The 17418-nt window shown below is 39.8% G+C and overlaps 2 protein-coding genes across 2 annotated transcripts in view; one reads left to right on the top strand and one right to left on the bottom strand.

The window, feature by feature from the left end:
* The window catches only part of PPIC (peptidylprolyl isomerase C), a 206533-nt gene extending 199531 nt beyond the window's left edge, over positions 1-7002 (bottom strand). The window contains exon 1 of the mRNA XM_050795564.1: positions 6999-7002. The gene's annotated coding sequence lies outside the window, so the exon portion shown is untranslated. The remainder of the gene's footprint in view (positions 1-6998) is intronic.
* An 8505-nt stretch (positions 7003-15507) lies between these two features.
* Positions 15508-17165, top strand: LOC126956124 (small ubiquitin-related modifier 1-like). Its single transcript, XM_050792980.1, has 2 exons — positions 15508-15817; positions 17113-17165. Exons 1-2 carry the CDS (start codon positions 15526-15528, stop codon positions 17163-17165), a joined length of 345 nt encoding a protein of 114 aa, XP_050648937.1. The 5' UTR covers positions 15508-15525.
* Positions 17166-17418: the final 253 nt, after the last annotated feature.

Genomic DNA, 17418 nt, shown 5'->3' with positions numbered 1-17418 from the left:
ATGAGAAACTCTGCTTATGGTTCTCCATGGCCACTGGCACCACCCTCTGGGGAACTGTCCTGGTCTATTCCTTAGCCTCCATGAATACACCTGAATTGGGAGTTGGGTATGCCTCCTTTACAGGCTGCTCAGCTTCTTAATGGTGTAAGTCTGAGGCCTGAAAGTTGTTTTAAGGTTAAATGGTCAAAGGGGTTTTGGGTTTTGTTTTTTGGTCCAGGTTCAGAGTTTCTTTGACAATAGGATGTTCTCAAAAACTTAGGAGGCTTCTGATTTGTTTGCTTCAGTCAGTTCCTTGTGCTCACAACCACACACAAGGCTTTTCTTAGATATTATTCTCAAGCCTTCATATTCCTTTGCCTTGTTGTCTCCATACCTCCCTCTTAATTAAACAGCAGCTTTGTTGAGGTCACACAATGTGGGGAGGTATACCTTTAATCTGGTTTTTACTCTAGAGCAGCATCACTTTGTTTAACTAACAAGTCTTACTGGGCCATTATCACCAAGACATTCTTTGCACTCTTGGATTACAGAGCATCTCTTATTCTTTGGAAGCCCAGAAACAATTGACCCTTTCAAGTTTGTAAGATTCTTTCTTTGTTCCTGCCCAACCTTGCTTGAAAATTGGCCAATTCTTTTCTGAGCTCATCTCTTTCTTGTAATACCGTGCTAAAGCCAGCTAGTAGCTAATATACAACATCACTCTGACTTTTTCTACTAATTCCAAAGCTTCTGGGACTAGCTGCTAAGCCATTGCCACACATTTCAGGTTTTTGTAATGGCAGCATCTGACTTCCACTACCAATTTCTGTATTAGTTAAGGCAACACCGGTTGGTATAACAGAAACTTTAAATTCTCAGTGGTTTAACATGAAAATTTTATTTCTTACTCACTTGAGAGTCTAATGCAGATGTCTAAGTGGGGTGGCCTTCTATGTAAAGGGGCCCAGGCTCCCCCTATCTTTTTTGTGTCCACCCACCTCTTGATCCTCAGAGTCCTCTCCATGTAGCCGGCAGGTAGCAAAGCCATCCTACTTCTTAACTGCTTCCACTTGCTTTCTATTGGCCAGAACTGAGTCATGAGGTATAGTCTAACTGTGTGCCCAGGAAGGAAAGGAAATGGGTTTTGATGAACTCATAGCAGCCCCAGCTACATGTGTAACACACTTGGCTCACAACACTCAATAAATACTACTTGGTGTTCTTGTTACTGTATGTCCCACCGAAAAATAATAGATGAAGGAAGTGATGTATAGTTTTAGGCTGCAATAAAGAGGACTTAGCAAAAATGTGACGGAAACTTCTAAATGTAATGTAAGAGAGGAACTGGACTTATTCTGTGTAGCTCCAGAGGACAAGACTGGGAGCAGCCAGTGAATGAGGCAGTTTTCCATTGAAGGTGAGAACTTTTTTACAATTATGAATGAATCCCATATACAGTGTTGCTTTAAAGATAGCGAGTGCTGGGTTACTGGGAGCACAAAGGCAGAGGCTGCCATCACATATCTTAGAAAGAAGATTCCTGCCTGAGAGAACACTTGTGGCCACAGGATTCCTTAGGTCTCTTTGAATATTAATATTTCATTTTCTGTATGAGATGGTGGAGAGAAAGGACCCTTTGACTGGTGATATCTCCAGCAATGTGTTGACCTCTGAGATTATCTCCCCTCAGTTAATAACTATAGTTTTTGCCTTTGGGAGTATTTACTAATTCTATGTTCATATGCTACCCCAGTAAATCTCTAAGTGAGCTTCCTCAAACCCCACCGTGAAGTTAGTTACTGCAGGAAATGGACTCATCTATTACACTACTGCCCACCCAATTGTTCAGTCTTGAAACCTGGAAGGTATCCTTGAATCCTCTGACTTACCCACTGTGACAGCTGACTAATCACGAAGTACTTGCTCTTCTATTTTCTAAATATTCTCCAAATTCATCCACTTCTTTTCATTCTCACTTCTATCACCCTGGTAGAGGCCACTGTGATTTTTCACCGGCATCATCTCATGCCTCTCTCCCATCCATTTTTCACACGGGAGCCAGAATAAGCCTTTCAATCTGCATACATGATATGAATTATAGTCCACAACATCTGCAGTGCAGGAAATATCCCAACTCTTTATTTTTCATGTATCACTTTTCTCTTGATTTCGAAGCCCCATTTCTCCAGGCTGATGGAAACGTGATAGTCAGATATTCTCAGGGTTTTCCTGGCTCCCTGGAATTGTGGCTTCCAAGGTCTCATGTGGTCAGGCTTGGGGGTAGGCTGGGGAGGCCTCTGGGCATCCATTGCCCTATGTGCATTCCTATTTTAGGAGTGATGCAGGGTCTCGGGATACTCCCTTCTCAGGCTGCTGCTGAGAGGTAGTCCCGTAGACCCCCATTCTAGGACCCACAGACAACTCCCCCATCTTCTGTCACTCCAGAGGAACTTATTTTTCTAACCTGGAGGGGAGCCCCTGTCTCTGCCCTTCTCCCCACAATTCTTTCTAATTCCTTTGCAAATCTCCAAGTTCACTCTAAGTGCTTAGGCTTTTGAAAATAAAAGCCAAAAACTCTTACATGGTATATCTTACTGCTGTCCCACATACCTCCCCTAAAGTAATGGAAAGTGCAGTCAAATATCTATTTGGAAGGGAAAAAGATAAATAAAATGCAAGAAAGAAAAAAAAAAAAAAACCACTTAAACTGTTCCAAAAGCCTCTCAGGCCTCAGGTGTAAATCTGCTGTCACTCCCCTCTTCCTTGCTTCCTATTGCCCTTGGCATCTCTCATGGTCTTTGGGCCACCTCAAAGTGATGTTATCCCTGCCCACCTCTGCAGCTCCTCTGCCCAACCCCCTCTGCTCCCTGCACACTCGACCACATTGGGTTCTTCAAATACCTTGTTTCTGGGCCTGATTGCTCTTCCCTCACCCACTCCTTGCCTGACTGCTATCCAAGTTCCAGGAATGATTTCAATATGACCCCAACAAGGTCTGATGTCCTGTTCTGTGGCCTCACACAGCACCTGTACTTCTCCTTCCCTGGACTTCATGCTCCAAACTACTTGCTGTGAGCTGTTCAATGTCGCAGGTTCTGTAGAGTGGTGATGGCGTCTGTCTTATTACTGCTCTATTCCAGCCATTAGTGTGGGGTCTAGGCTGCTCCAGGAGCACTGTCTCAGTGCATCTTACTACTGGGCAATTTGGTGCACAGAAGGGCTGGAGTGGGCACGTGTGTGCATGTGTGTGTGTGTGTGTGTTTTCTATTCTAGCTTATCTGTGCCCTTATTTTCCTCCTACGGAGCTATGATAGGAATTTGCATTTAAACCAAGCTCATTTATGAAACATTCTATAGACATCATTATCGTCATCCTTACTACAGATTTGCTTTTCATTCAGAATATTCTCATATTTATTCTTGGACTTCTTCCTGCAAATGTCTGCACATCCCAGTTTCTGTGGGAGCCAAAGGGAAGAGGGACAGGGGTGAGAAACTGCATTTCTGAGAAACCTGATTCACAGCAGCAATGGGCCCTGGCAGTGCAGGGCTCTGAGAGCAAGGACATCACAGCTATACTACTTTTAGGGGATGTATATTTGTTTTTAGCACATTGGATGATAGCTTTAGAACCCCGTCTCCCCAACATATGAAAAAAAGAAAAGAAATGAAAGAAAAGAAACAGGAAATGAAAAAGTCAGCAGAAAGAAGGTCAGACAAAGTTTCAAAGAGTCCAACATCAATATTTTTTTAAAGGAGGAAAAAAAGCCAACTTTTTTTTTTAATGAAAAGAAAACCCTGTTTTATTAACTGATGATAGCTTTATGACAGTTGTATGATCTGGTCTATAATTTCTAAGTCATTCTTGAACTTGTCCCTCTGGAATCTCCCTTACAGTTGCTCAGGAACTAAAGCTGAACGTCATGATCTCTATGCTAAAAACTAACATCCAGGGCTCCTGGCACAGTTACGTTCACATGGACAAGCAGATGTGAAATGTGTGCACAAGGACATTCCCATACCCTGGTGTCACACTCTTCCCGGGAACTGTATAATATAATGGTGCAAAAACAAAATAAAATTACTCTGGTCCCACCACATAAATAATGCTTTAGTACTGCCAAGAGAAGTTGTCTCTCTCTCTTTTTTTCTCCCTTCAGATCTTTAATGAGTTCCTTTTCTACACTAAACACTGGGTCAAGCCCTAGATGTTTTCAAAACTGAACATGGAAATGCTGAATTTGAAAAATAACAGTGCAGTCATATTAAGATTTTATTTCCCTAAAAACAGGGACACTGAAAGAGGGAATCATCTGAAAATCATAACATTATACGTTGCAGCCTTGAGATCATTTCTTCTCAAATGGCAGATTCATGAGTGCTCACTATGGTAGGGACAAAAATTCTACTTAAATAAAATAATTACGGACTTTAGTCTTGTAAATAAATATGAAAAATGCACCAGCATTTTACTCTCACTTCTGAGAATTTATATAATAAAAGTTAATCCCAAAGAGGGAAAAAGCTCCGTATAATCCCAGAACTTTTGGAGGCCTAGGCAAGTGGGTCACTTGAGGTCGAGAGTTTGAGACCAGCCTGGCCAACATGGTGAATCCCCGTCTCTACTAAAAATACAAAAATTAGCCAGGCATGGTGGTGCACCCCTGCAATTCCAGCTACTCGGGAGGGTGAGGCAGGAGAATGCCTTGAACCTCGGAGGCGGAGGTTGCAGTGAACCAAGATGGTGCCACTGTACTTCAGTTTGGGCAAAAGAGTGAGACTCAGTCTCAGAAAAAATTTAAAAAGAAGGAAATAGCTTTATATACAAAAAGTCCAATACAATTATATTTGAAAGACCAAACATTCTGATGCCTTTAAGTAAATCGTTTGCTTAATGCAATATTATGAATATTATGCAGCCATTTAAAATAAGTTTTATGAAGAGTTAATAAAGGCTTGGAGAGTTGTCATGTTGTAATGTTAAATTAAAATGTAAAGTTTTAAATACAGTGTGATCAGAAACATTCATAAACCAATAACCATGAATACAGAAAAGAGCAGAGACAAATTGGCCAACATTGGAACTGTGTTGCTTTGGGGATGTTTGAATTATGCATATTTTTTGCCTCTACTTTCCTATACATTATACTGTATAGTAAATATTACAAATGTATAACTTTTTAATGTTTACAGTGAAGGGGGGAATCTTTATTTTTTAACAGAGAATGATCCTTAGCCTAATCTTTTCTACACTCATCTATTAGAGATACTTGACTGTTAGATTAATGATTTTGACTACTCATCTGCCAAAAATTGTTATTTAAAAAAATTAAAGAGCAAAAAATTAATAATATAAAAATAATAAAACATTTATTTCTTTTATTCATGCTACTCTGGTTAAATAATAACCATTTATTTTTCAAAAGAAAAGAAATCTTAATGGTAGCTTAAATCTGGGGTGCTGGACCTGAATTGCACATTTACTGATGGAGAACTTTCTATCTGTTTTACTTTATCTGTCTTATAGATAAAAGAAACAAGTTCAGCCAGAATAATTATAGTAAAGACTTAAAGGTCACAACAATAACATCAACAAAACCCCAAATTCTACTTGTTATTTGCCAGATAATTTCCAAGTAATTTCTATGCAACTGCTCCCTTAATACCACCAAGTCTATAGGATTGTTTCCATTTTGTAGGTGGAAAGATGGCATCATAGTGTACAAGTCATCAGGCTTCCAGAGGAACTCCATTTGTAATAACACTATCCAATTTTTTCTAAATAGTATGCAAACATGTGTTGTTACTACATTATAGAAGCAGAACATAGTTGGATTTAGTAAGTGACCACATTCAAACAAAAAGTTGTGAGTTGGACTGATTAAGATGTAGAGACACATGGAAAGGCTGCAAGCTTCCAGCAAAGTCAGGAAGAATTTTGAGTAACTCATCCACACAAAGAAGGAGTCCTTTCCAAACTTGGCTGTACACATGTTAGAGGTCTCATTTTATGTAGCTTAAATGTTTTCGTTAAAACTTGGCTGGTTTTGCATGTGAAGCTGTGAAATCCTTTGGACTAAGGCATCATTTGCCTTTGGCTTTAGAACACAAAAAAGAGAGGTAAGAATAGCTTGTTTTTGATAGAAAGACTTATGTATAATTGTGTGCCGTCATTTGAGATCACCATGCACAGAGGGAGTTGTAGGATGAAACTACATGGGAATTGGGGCAAAGCAGAGGATTCTTGTCCCAAGATGGTGACACTTGGTTAAGGCCCCCTTTTCCATGGTAACTATGGCAATGTGCAGTGGAAGAACAATAGGCAGGTGCCTCTTGAATGTGTGGCCTCAAATCAATAGGAAAAGTAAAGCGGGTTGCATGGGGTACGGGGAGGCTCAAGAGAGAGTTGCATCCAGTATCAGGCTAGAAACCCCAATTTCTAAACTGCATCTTCTTGAGACACTCTTTGAGTAAGACACAACCATCCCAGCTTCATGGCTTGTGTGTTCTCCAGACTAAAGGCAAGGGCTGGACTAAAGGGTTCGCTGAGGTCCGCTTGACCTCTATACGTTACAAGGCTTCTTTTCCTGTCAATGCCACTGCCAAACACCTGGCAGACAAAACGTCCCTAGAGGTCTCTTTGTTAACTCCCAGAATGTGGAGAAAATGATCACATCTGTTTAACAGTGTATGAGAATGCCTTGTTTTCAGTCTGGCTGTGACCTAGAATGGGAGGGAGGGCTGGATGATTTTATATTCCTGAATGATCCCAAAAGTTGTTGTTCATCTGGCACGACTGAAGTCTGGGCTGCATCCATTATTTCACCTTTCATTCTGTGCTCCTTGATGAGACAGAGGGAGTGAGCAGTAGCAGCAGGGAAAGGAGTTGGCTCCTAGCCGCAAGTGGAATACATCCCAATTCTGCTTCCAACCTATAGATCCAAGAATTTTGGAAATAGATGAAATAGGCCCCATGTGAGAGGAACTATTTGAAAGCCTGTTAGATAAATTCATCATTTCCCCCAACTCTTCCAGGACCCATGCAAAAGTTTGGAATGCCTGGCCATGGCCTTTGCCCATCGAAGTCTCACCTAACTTCAAGAGCTAATTCAGGTGCTGTCTTCTCCTTGCAGCCTTCTCTGATCCCCACAAGTCAGAATGAGCAGTTTTCTCTTTCATGTGTTCACTCGCATGTTCTGCACTGTGCAGGACATGTGTTATCGAGGCTGTGTTATACCTCCTGGCCTCTCCCATAATCCAGGGTAACTGAGCACTCCCCACTCCCCCTGGGTCCCCAGTCGGCTTCTGGATAGAAGAAACAGTGTGACATTCACCTGTGTAACCTGCATGTGGGGCTCAATAGATCTCGTGGAAAGGAAATGCTAGATTTGTGGAGGTTCTGGTATAAGGGCTATTTTAGCACAGAGATTTTCAGTGAATTCTCCCAATAATGGACCTTTTAAGTTAACCGAGCTACAGTCTAGAGCCTGGGAAGGCAGACGGAGTGAACTGCAGGCTGAGAGAAAAGCCCAGCCCTCTGGTGTGAATGAACTCTTTCAGTGCCGTACCTCACCAGGGCACCTTCAGGCTCTAAAAAATGTCCTGTTTGATATTGTAAGCTCCCAAAGGGTGTGGACTGCACTGCTCTCCTTACTTAAATAGCCCAGTGCCACATGCATGGGGCTATTTAATAAATATTGTTTAATGATGATTGCTCTCCCAGCATGAGGGTGTGGGCTTCTCAGTGTGCCCTCGGGAGCCATGTGCAGGGCCTGGCCCACCAGACACAGCACACAGACTGCCCACAATAAATAATATTTGCTGAACTTTCCTTTTGGGCAGTGTGATTCTGCACCAACTTTTGTGGGAAGTAATAAGAGCATAGAACTCATGATTGTTCTCCCTCAAACCTGCTTATGGTCTAATATAAATCTTAGACCCAAAGTTTGCAGAAAATGAGGGCAGAGCTGAACAAACAGATCCAGGCAGAAACAACTTTAGTAAAAATTATAAAAATCCGCACAATCGGTCGCTGCCTTCAAAGTATTCATATTTTGCTGCCTCATTCTGATGCAGGAAAGCATTTGAAGAACAGACAATGGAAAGTAAGTGTGTGGTGAAGCTTCTTTGTAAGAAGAAAAGCATCACTTTCTAATGAGTGTGTGATTAAGCTTCTCTGTAGGAAGAAAAGCATCTGGAAGGAAGTATCTTTTTCTGTGAATTCAATTCTTTCACCTAAAAAGCAATTATAAGACTTTCTATGTTTCTGCTAAAAGTATCTCCATAAAACTCTTCAATGTCCTGTTTTAAAAGAAAACTCACAGGAATAAAGGAGGGTTTACTCGTTTATTTCTTGTGCTCAGAAAAGCCACTCGCAGTAAAGCTGATGATCTGGGAGCAGTGGAAGCAAGACTGCTCTCTGTTGGCTCAGTCACAGGTGAGCCCACTCCAAAAACAAGCCACACACAGTCTTTTTTCCATCTTCCCTAACCTTCAACATTGTTCAAGGTCCTTCATGTTTCCCATGTGAATTTAGGAGTCAGAATCTCTGGAAACATTGGTTAGGTTGGCTGATAGGAACATTAGGAGAGATTTTTAACATATCCACCTCAGTTCCTGGTCAGAACATGCTCTGTTGTTCTTCCAAAACTGCTCTTCTGTCCTCTGTATTGAAAGAGTCTCTCCGCTGAGCCCTGAAACCCTACACTGTGCTATGTGCTTCACATTCACCAGCTCATTTTATCCTCCCAGGAATCCTTAAGACAGGTGTAGTGGTTATTCTCTGTGGTCAACCAGCATCTGAACTCCCTTTCTCTTGGAGAACTACTCAGGCTGAGGTCTCAGTGGAGGCAGGGAGTCTCTGCGGGAGGAGGCTTATTCCCACAGAGAAGTGAGAAACTTACTTTCTCAGCCTCCCCTGCAGCTAGGATTTGGACAAGTGACTTAGGCTCCATCAGTCAGACCTGGACCAGAGAGCCAATGACACAAAAAGCAGAGACGGCCTGGAGCCTGCTCTGGCCCACAGAGACACACCCAATTTCCATAGCAGAAATGATTCTAGTGTCAGCAGCCAGTGAACACCAGAGTCAATATGGCATCTTCATGGGGCCAATCTGAGGCATGACTTTGGACCTAGTACCCAGCTGTGTAGCCTAGGGAACCCATGACTACTCAATATTCTTAACACAACCTCTTTCTGCTGCTGAAGGATAGCCAGAGTTAGTGTCTGTTATTGCAACTATGAATCTTGACCAAGACACAGGAACTGCTTTTTAAATTTTTTATTTTAAGTTCTGGGGTGCATGCGCAGCATGTTGCTATATAGGTAAACATGTGCCATGGTGGTTTGCTGCACCTGTCAACCCATCACCTAGGTATTAAGCCCCACATGCATAAGCTATTTTTACTGATGTTCTTCCCCCACCACACCCCCCAACAGGCTCCAGGGCGTGTTGTTCCCCTCCCTGTGTCCATGTGTTCTCATTGTTCAGCTCTCACTTAGAAGTGAGAACATGTGGTGTTTGGTTTTCTGTTCCTGTGTTAGTTTGCTGAGGATAATGGCTTCCAGATCTATCCATGTTCCTGCAAAGGACATGATCTTGTTCCTTTTTATGGCTGCTACATCATATTCCATGATGTATATGTACTACATTTTCTTTATCCAGTCTTATCATTGATGGGCATTTGGGTTGATTCCGTGTCTTTGCTATTGTGACTAGTGCTGCAATAAACATGTGTGCATGTATCTTTATAATAAAATGATTTATATTCCTTTAGGTATGTACCCAGTAGTGGGATTGCTGGGTCAAATGGTAGTTCTGGTTCTAGTCTTTGAGGAATCGCCACACTGTCTTCCACAGTGGTTGAACTAACTTACATTCCCACCATCAGCACAGGAACTATTTTTAACTCTGCTTACAGATGTACATACTGAGGCTAGAGATGTTAAGTAACTTGCCTAAGGTCTAAGAGCTGGCGAAAGACAGACCTTGGATTCAAAGCCAAGTGTGCCTAACTTCAGAGCCCTTGCCCTTCATGTCCACCTCAGAGCACCCGTGCGATATCCATATCACTACAGAACCCCTCAGGCCTTGCAGTGTTGCAAGAGGATGCAGGGCACCAGGACAAATGCCCCCAATACACTCTGGACCTTCCAGTTTAGGGAAAGTGAATTAATATTTGCTAAGCCCTTGATGCATTTAATCTATTTAAATTCCTATGAGTGCCTTGAAAGGTAGTCATCATTATCACTGTTTTACACCTGAGAAAACCAAGACTAAACAAATGAGGTTATTTCTTGCCCAAGGTCACACCCAATTCCAGGTAATTCCAAGCCTGAGCACTTTCCTCTCCTGTTGTCTGTCCACAGATCCTAGGTCCCTATGAGGAGCTATAAGTTATGGCCATTTTGTCTGTCTGCTAATGTCACACAATAATGTGGGAAAGAATAATGTAATCATTGAAGGTTTGGGGCTAGAGCGAGTATCTTTTGCCTGGTTTAATATTCTTGACTCATGATTTAAGCAGGTTCATAGGACTGTTCCATTTTCCAAGTAGAAAGATTTTCTACCATTCAACAAAAAATTCATTTTCTAGCTGGACGTGGTGGCTCATGCCTGTAGTCCCAGCACTTTGGGAGGCTGAGGTGGGCAGATTGCTTGAGGCCAGTTCAAGACCAGCCTGGCCTACGTGGCAAAACCCCATCTCTACTAAATATACAAAAATTAGCCAGGCGTGGTGGCACGCACTTGTGATCCCAGCTACTTGGGAGGCTGACGCAGGAGAATCACTTGAACCCAGTAGGCGGAGGCTGCAGTGAGCCGAGATTGAGCCACTGCACTCCAGTCTGGGCAACAGAGCAAGACTCTGTCTCAAAAAAAAAAAAAAAAAGAAAGAAAAAGAATCATTTTCTGTGTATGGTGTAAGACAAGATTCCAATTATATCTGTTTTTCCCATGTGAAAAGCCAATTGTTCAGCACCATTTAATGAATAACCCATTCTTTCCCTACTAACTTTAAATGCCGCCTCAGTCACACACCAAGTTCCCATATGAGTCATACACCTGTCTCTAGATATTTACATTTTGTTCCCTACATTTTGTCATCTAGATTTTTATTGCTGTTCAGTTATAAAAATTTCATAATTTTCATTTGATTTCCTCTTTGTCCATGAATTATTCTGAAGGAAGTTTTTAAATTTTCCAAATGTCTAGATTTCACAATTTGTTTAAATTTATTATAGAAATTTCCAAGCATCAGAATTCATTATTGCTTAAATTATCATTTGATTTCTAGGTATTACACTGAGGTGGGAGAGTGTGATCTGTATGACACAGTGCTGCTGTGTCCATTATAATAGTCATTAGCAACATGTGACTAGTGAGCACTTCACATGGGGCTATTAAACTGAGATGTGCTGTATCTCTAAGACTTAACATGAAAAAGCAATAATATTGGTAAAATAAAGTAAAATATATTATTAATTAAAATAATGTCTAGTAATATTATAATCACCTTGTTATTAAAATAATCAATACAATAATTTATAGTAAAATAAATTTTATCTGCTTTCTAAAATATTTTTAATGTAGATACTAGAAACTAAAATTATATCTATGGCTCACATTATATGTCTATTGGATAGCAATGATACCGATTATTTGGTATTTTTAACACCTGCTTTAGACTCAGCATGTAGTCAATTTTTGTAAATATTCTTGTGTACTTGAAAAGGAATGTAGACTGCATTAGTGGGTAAACGGCTGTATATATGTTCATTAGATTAAGCCTGTTAATTGGATTATTCATCTATCCTATGTCCCTACTAATTATTTTTGCCTCCTTTGTCTATCAGATTCTAAGAGAGGTATGTTAAAAAAAAAAAAAAAACTTCCTACTAGAAGTGTGACAAATGTGCACTTCCTACTAGAAGTGAGCGTTTATTAATTTCTTCTTGCAATTATGTCCATTTCTGCTTTCTATATTTTGAGGCTGTGTTGTTAGGTGCATATGCTATGTTTTGAGTCTGAGGGTTGCTGTGTTTTTTAAGTGCTATCTTTTCTTTTGGAGGTTATTCAGATGTTAACATTGATCTCTGCAGTTAATCAACCTTGCTCCCTTCCCTCCATACCGCACAAGAACTGGAGGGTGCTGTGACTCCTATCACTACCATGCCTCCTCCTCATCTTCCAAATTATTGCCTTCCAATATTTTTACACAAGTTTATTTTGATATAATGCATATATTTATTTTATTTTATTTTTGCATCTTCCTTCTCAATCCTTCCTTCTGCATTCAATTTTCTTCTTACTGCAGAAAAGCCCTTAGTGATTCTTTCAGCAATGGTCTATAACTGTCAAACTGTCTTTGTCCAAAATATTGGTTTACCTTCACTCTTTGAATGGTTTACTTTAGCTGGATACAGAGTTTTAGGATGACTATTATTCAAAAGTGACAGTGAAACAACTACTCTAGAAGACACAATAGTGCCCCTCCCGCCCGCCAAAAGATGTCTACATCTACATCCTAATCCCTGGAACCTGTGAATATCACATTATGCGGCAAAGGATCTTTGCAGATCTATCAAATTAAGGATATTGAGAGGGGGAGGGTATCCTGGATTATCCAGGTGTGCTGAATGTAATCACAAGGGCCCTTATAAGAGGAAGGCAGGGAAATCAGAGGCAGGAGAGTAGATGTGATGGGGGAAGGAGAGGTATGTGCATGTGAGGGAGAGAAAAGGGAGAAAGAGAAGTGCAGATGGAGAAAGGAGGCCAGGGAGAGAGAGAGATTGAAAGATTCTACACTGCTGGCTTTGAAGATGGAGGAAGGGGCCCTGAGCCAAGGAATACAGGAAGCCTTTAAATGCCAGAAAAGGTAAGAAAACAGATTTACCTCTAGAGCCTCTGTAGGAGACAGCCTACGAAAATGACTCCTTGATTTTAGCTCAGTGAGACTGGTTTTCGATTCTGACCTCCAGAACGGTAAGGTAATAATTTGTGTTGTATTAAGCCACTATTGTGTGATAATTTGTTACAGCAGCACTAGAAAATTACTACAACCACTAAGGACTGTATTTTAGTAAAAAGGAAACTAGGCAGATTGAGTTCAATTTTTTTTTTTTATTATTATACTTTAAGTTCTAGGGTACATGTGCACAGCGTGCAGGTTTTTTACATATGTATACTTGTGCCATGTTGGAGTTCGATTTAACAAGATCACAGAGGCTACAATTAGTAAGTTAATTATCACAAGGTTATTTCAATTTAAAGATATTCTCTCACCTTCTGACCTTTTCCTTTTTCATCCCTTTTTTGTTTTTCCTTCCTTCTTTCCTCCCTCCCTCTTTCCTTCCTTCTCTTTATTTTTCTTTCTTTCTTTTCTATTTTTCTTCCTTCCTTTCCTCTCTTTCTCTCCTTTCCCCCTTGCTTCTTCCCCTTCCCCTTTCCCATTTATAGATTTACCCAAGCTACCTGGAATAGTGTCTGGCATAAAGTAGGGGTTTAAGAAATATTTGGGGACCATGTAGAATGCATGAATAAATGAATAATAAGTTTTATGCCACTGTAATTGTTGCTCCTTGGTAGGTAATTGGACTTTTCATCCTGGTCATTCTGAAGGCTTTTTTTTTGTATCCTGGGTGTTTTTCTATGTCCTATGGTACACCTAGGTGTGCATTAATTCTTATTTCTGCTGCTGGACTCATTTGCTTCCTAACATAAGGATTCATGTCTTTCCTCAATTGTAGAATATTCTCCAGCTTTTCACTCATGTCAGTTGTGGAAGAATAAGATATTTTTCCTGTAACTAAAAAATGTCTTTAAAATAACTGAATCTTTTTTATTTTAGTTGGAAAATGTGTTCTTTTCTTAAAAAGAAAATGAGAAATATCAAAATCACAAGCTGTAGTCACAATTTGAAGTAAACAAATATGATTCTCTGCAACAACAATCTACCACATGCAATTCCCTAAAACAAATATTCATGGTTTCAAGTTCACAAGTCAGCAGTCCTTAGAAATGCTAAAAGAAGAAACTCTTGTGTATTACAGAAAAGGTTTTTTCACTCTTGTTAGTAAACTGAATTGAAAGAAACTCAGTTTCCTGACTTCTCCTTCATCTAAAAGATGAATGGCTAACCTAGTACTCTGTATCCTTGAAAGCTCTACTGGAGCTGTCTTTCCATTCTTCTGATGATCTTCATTAACTGTTTATGAAACACATGTCCTCTACTTTTCAATGACAATTGTAACAAATGCTCCATTAAAATTATTCAAGGCTTATGATAATTTAGTTCCACACCACCATTCTTCCTATTCTCTATTTCTAGAAATTCTCTGCATGCTGGACTTTTGCTTTCTATTCTGTGTGCCACTTAAACTCTCGTGTGTTCCATCTTTATTTTCTGAATCTCTCTCTGCCATTATCTAGATAGTTTCCCCAAATCCATCTCCTCATTCGTTCTCCCTTTCGGAGTGGCTGGTTTGCTTTTAATGCAGTCATTGAGTTTTTAACTCAGCGCCTACATTTTTATTCCTAGAAGTTTTATTTGGTTCTGTTCAAAATATTTTAGTTAATTTCATTGTATTCTATTACTTCATTATGGCTTCTACTTTTTTCTTTATTTTTTAACCATGTTAAAGTGAACTTATTTTATAGTTCTTTTAACATCATTGAACTCTGATTATCCTATTAGTTAAGTCTGATGACTCTCAGTTATTGTGGATTTTTTCCTTATTGCTTTATAGTTTTCTTAGGAGGGACTCATTAGTAGGGATTTTTTTTAAAAAGCAGTTCAGTACATCCTAGATTATGGGAGTATTCTCCCATACAGTTTGCTTCTGTTGGATACCCTTAGAAGTTCATAGGCCCAAGACCAGTGTTTACATCAAATTTTCAGAATGAGACTCCCACAACACATGGTGATATAAATTCAGATTCAACATTTGCAAGTGATCTAGGCATCAAATTTTTGGGTTTTTTATTAGAGGACACTGGGGCTTTCTTACTGATTCATTTTGCCCTGGGAAAGAGCTCTTGTTTTAAATGGAGGACCAGTCCTTTATGAAAGGTTCTCACTAACTGCTCTTCAACTGATGCAGGTTCCATGTATGATCTTTAAAAGCTCATCCTAATAGTTAGGGTCTACAGCCAGATACCATTGTGACTGGAGAAATACTGTATCAGCTTAAGAACAACAGGCTAGTACCAACCTGGCATGAAAGGACATCCCCTTATGAAGTAGGAGATGAAAGTAGATGCCATCTATTCAATGTTTCTACTAAGTTTTAGTTTTTTTATCTGATGATTAGAACTGCTTATGGATCCTGCATTAAATTGTTGAAGCCAATAAGATAAACAACAGTGTATAATGCATTCCATAGTTGAGCTTTTTATTTGAACTTAAGGACACATAGAGAAAGAATTCATTTATGGCTGCTGCGATGTACCATGGGGAAGGAAAATGGATTTGTCAACCCTGGAGTGAGGTTCTGCCTACCGGAGGCTGCTGGCATGTGGAGATCCCCTGGGTGAAACCACTGTCACCATGTCTGACCAGGAGGCAAAACCTTCAACTGAGGACTTGGGGGATAAGAAGGAAACAAAATACATTAAACTCAAAGTCATTAGACAGGATAGCAGTGAGATTCACTTCAAAGAGAAAATGACAACACATCTCAAGAAACTCAAAGAATTATACTGTCAAAGACAGAGCGTTCCAATGAATTTACTCGGGTTTCTCTTTGAAAGTCAGAGAAGCGCTGATAATCATATTTCGAAAGAACTGGGAATGGAGGAAGAAGACATGATTGAAGCTTATCAGGAACCAACATTCAACAGTTTAGATATTCTTTTTATTTTTCTTCTCCCCTCAATCTTTAAATTTTTTTTTTTTTTGTAATGTGGTGTTCAAAATGAAATTGAAAACTGGAACCCCAATCTTTTTAAAACAGCTGCTAATTTGAATTCTAATGTTCATTATCCATTATTGTTTGTTTTCATTGTGCTGACTTTTGGTGATCAAGCCCAGCCCCCTTCGTATTGCCATCTCCTTTTGAAAAAGTACACGTGTGCACAGAGAGGCTACCTTTCTCAGGACCATGTGTTTTTGGGCATTTGGTGATAAATGAGATAGATCAATTCAAGGGTTCATAATGACTTTCCAGTTGGCCCTGAGGTTCTAGCATGTGATGGCTTACTCCTGGACTATGACTTTCAGTGACAGGTAGAAGTTTTTCAGAGAACTGGACTGAGGAAAAATGACCTTTTCTTAACTTGAAGCTACTTCAAGAAAGAAGAGGAATATCAAGTTGAAGTCAAGACAACAGAAAAGGTGAGAGTAATGCCTAACTCCAAAGATGGCTTCACTGAAGAAAAGGCATTTTAAGATTTTTTAAAAATCTTGTTAGGGCCAAGCACAGTGGCTCATGCCTGTAGTCCCAGCATTTTGGAAGGCCAAGGCAGCTGGATTGCTCAGGCTCAGTAGTTCGAGACAAACCTAGCCAACATGTCAAAACCCATCTCTACTAAAAGTACAAAAAAATAAAACATTAGCTGGGTATGGTGGTGCACACCTGTAGTCTCAGCTACTTGGGAGGCTGAGGCAGGATAATCGCTTGAACCTGGGAGGCAAAGGTTGCAGTGAGCCGAGATCATGCCACTTCACTCCAGCCTGGGTGACAGAGCGAGACCCCATCTCAAAAAATCTTGTCAGAAGACCCCAGAGCAGTTCTAATTTTCATTAACAATTTAAAAAGTTTTCATGCAGAAATGAATACAACAGAATACTGTTCTTCTTTATTTTATTTGTAATTTTTGGCCTGGGCTATGCATTTTAAATGGACGTAGTCTGTACCTGCTTTATTAAACAATATTTGTAAAAATTGTAAAAAAGAAAAATAATCCATTTATCTTGTGGCTGGGTTAAAGAGTTTTCTTGGTGTCCTGAGGGTATATGACCAACAGTCTATGACTATGGAGAAATCTCAGTGTATGCAAAGATCTAACATTATACTGTAATCTTCACCTAAGACTCAGAAAAGAACCACTTCACTCATAGTTCCAAAGCTAGGTTGCTCCCATCCTCTACTGGGAACTTGAAGACTCTTTCAAATTCCCTTACCGTTTTTTCTAGCTCATACATTGACCAAAGTTGTGAGTGGGTTACACGAAGCTAAGTATTTTTAAAATTTTTCTTTTATTTTCCTTCTTTCTATTTTTGGTTTCTTATTAAAGATTTGTGACTTTGTGGATTCACCATTTATAAGATCATTTTTTCTTTCTTTTTTGTATTTCCTCTCCCTTCCTTTCTACCTTTGTTTTTTCATTCTTTCCTGTTCCACTGAAGTCTTGAATCTAATGTCTGGGAAACTGGGAAAGAAGAAATTATTGGAAGTTCCTCCCAACAGCCATTGGACATACCTTTCCCTTGTGTATATAG

Source organism: Macaca thibetana, chromosome 6 (genome assembly GCF_024542745.1).
Source record: "Macaca thibetana thibetana isolate TM-01 chromosome 6, ASM2454274v1, whole genome shotgun sequence".
NCBI classification, from domain to species: Eukaryota; Metazoa; Chordata; class Mammalia; order Primates; family Cercopithecidae; genus Macaca; species Macaca thibetana.
Note: the sequence above shows the minus strand (reverse complement) of the source record. Positions and strands in the feature narration are given on the sequence as shown.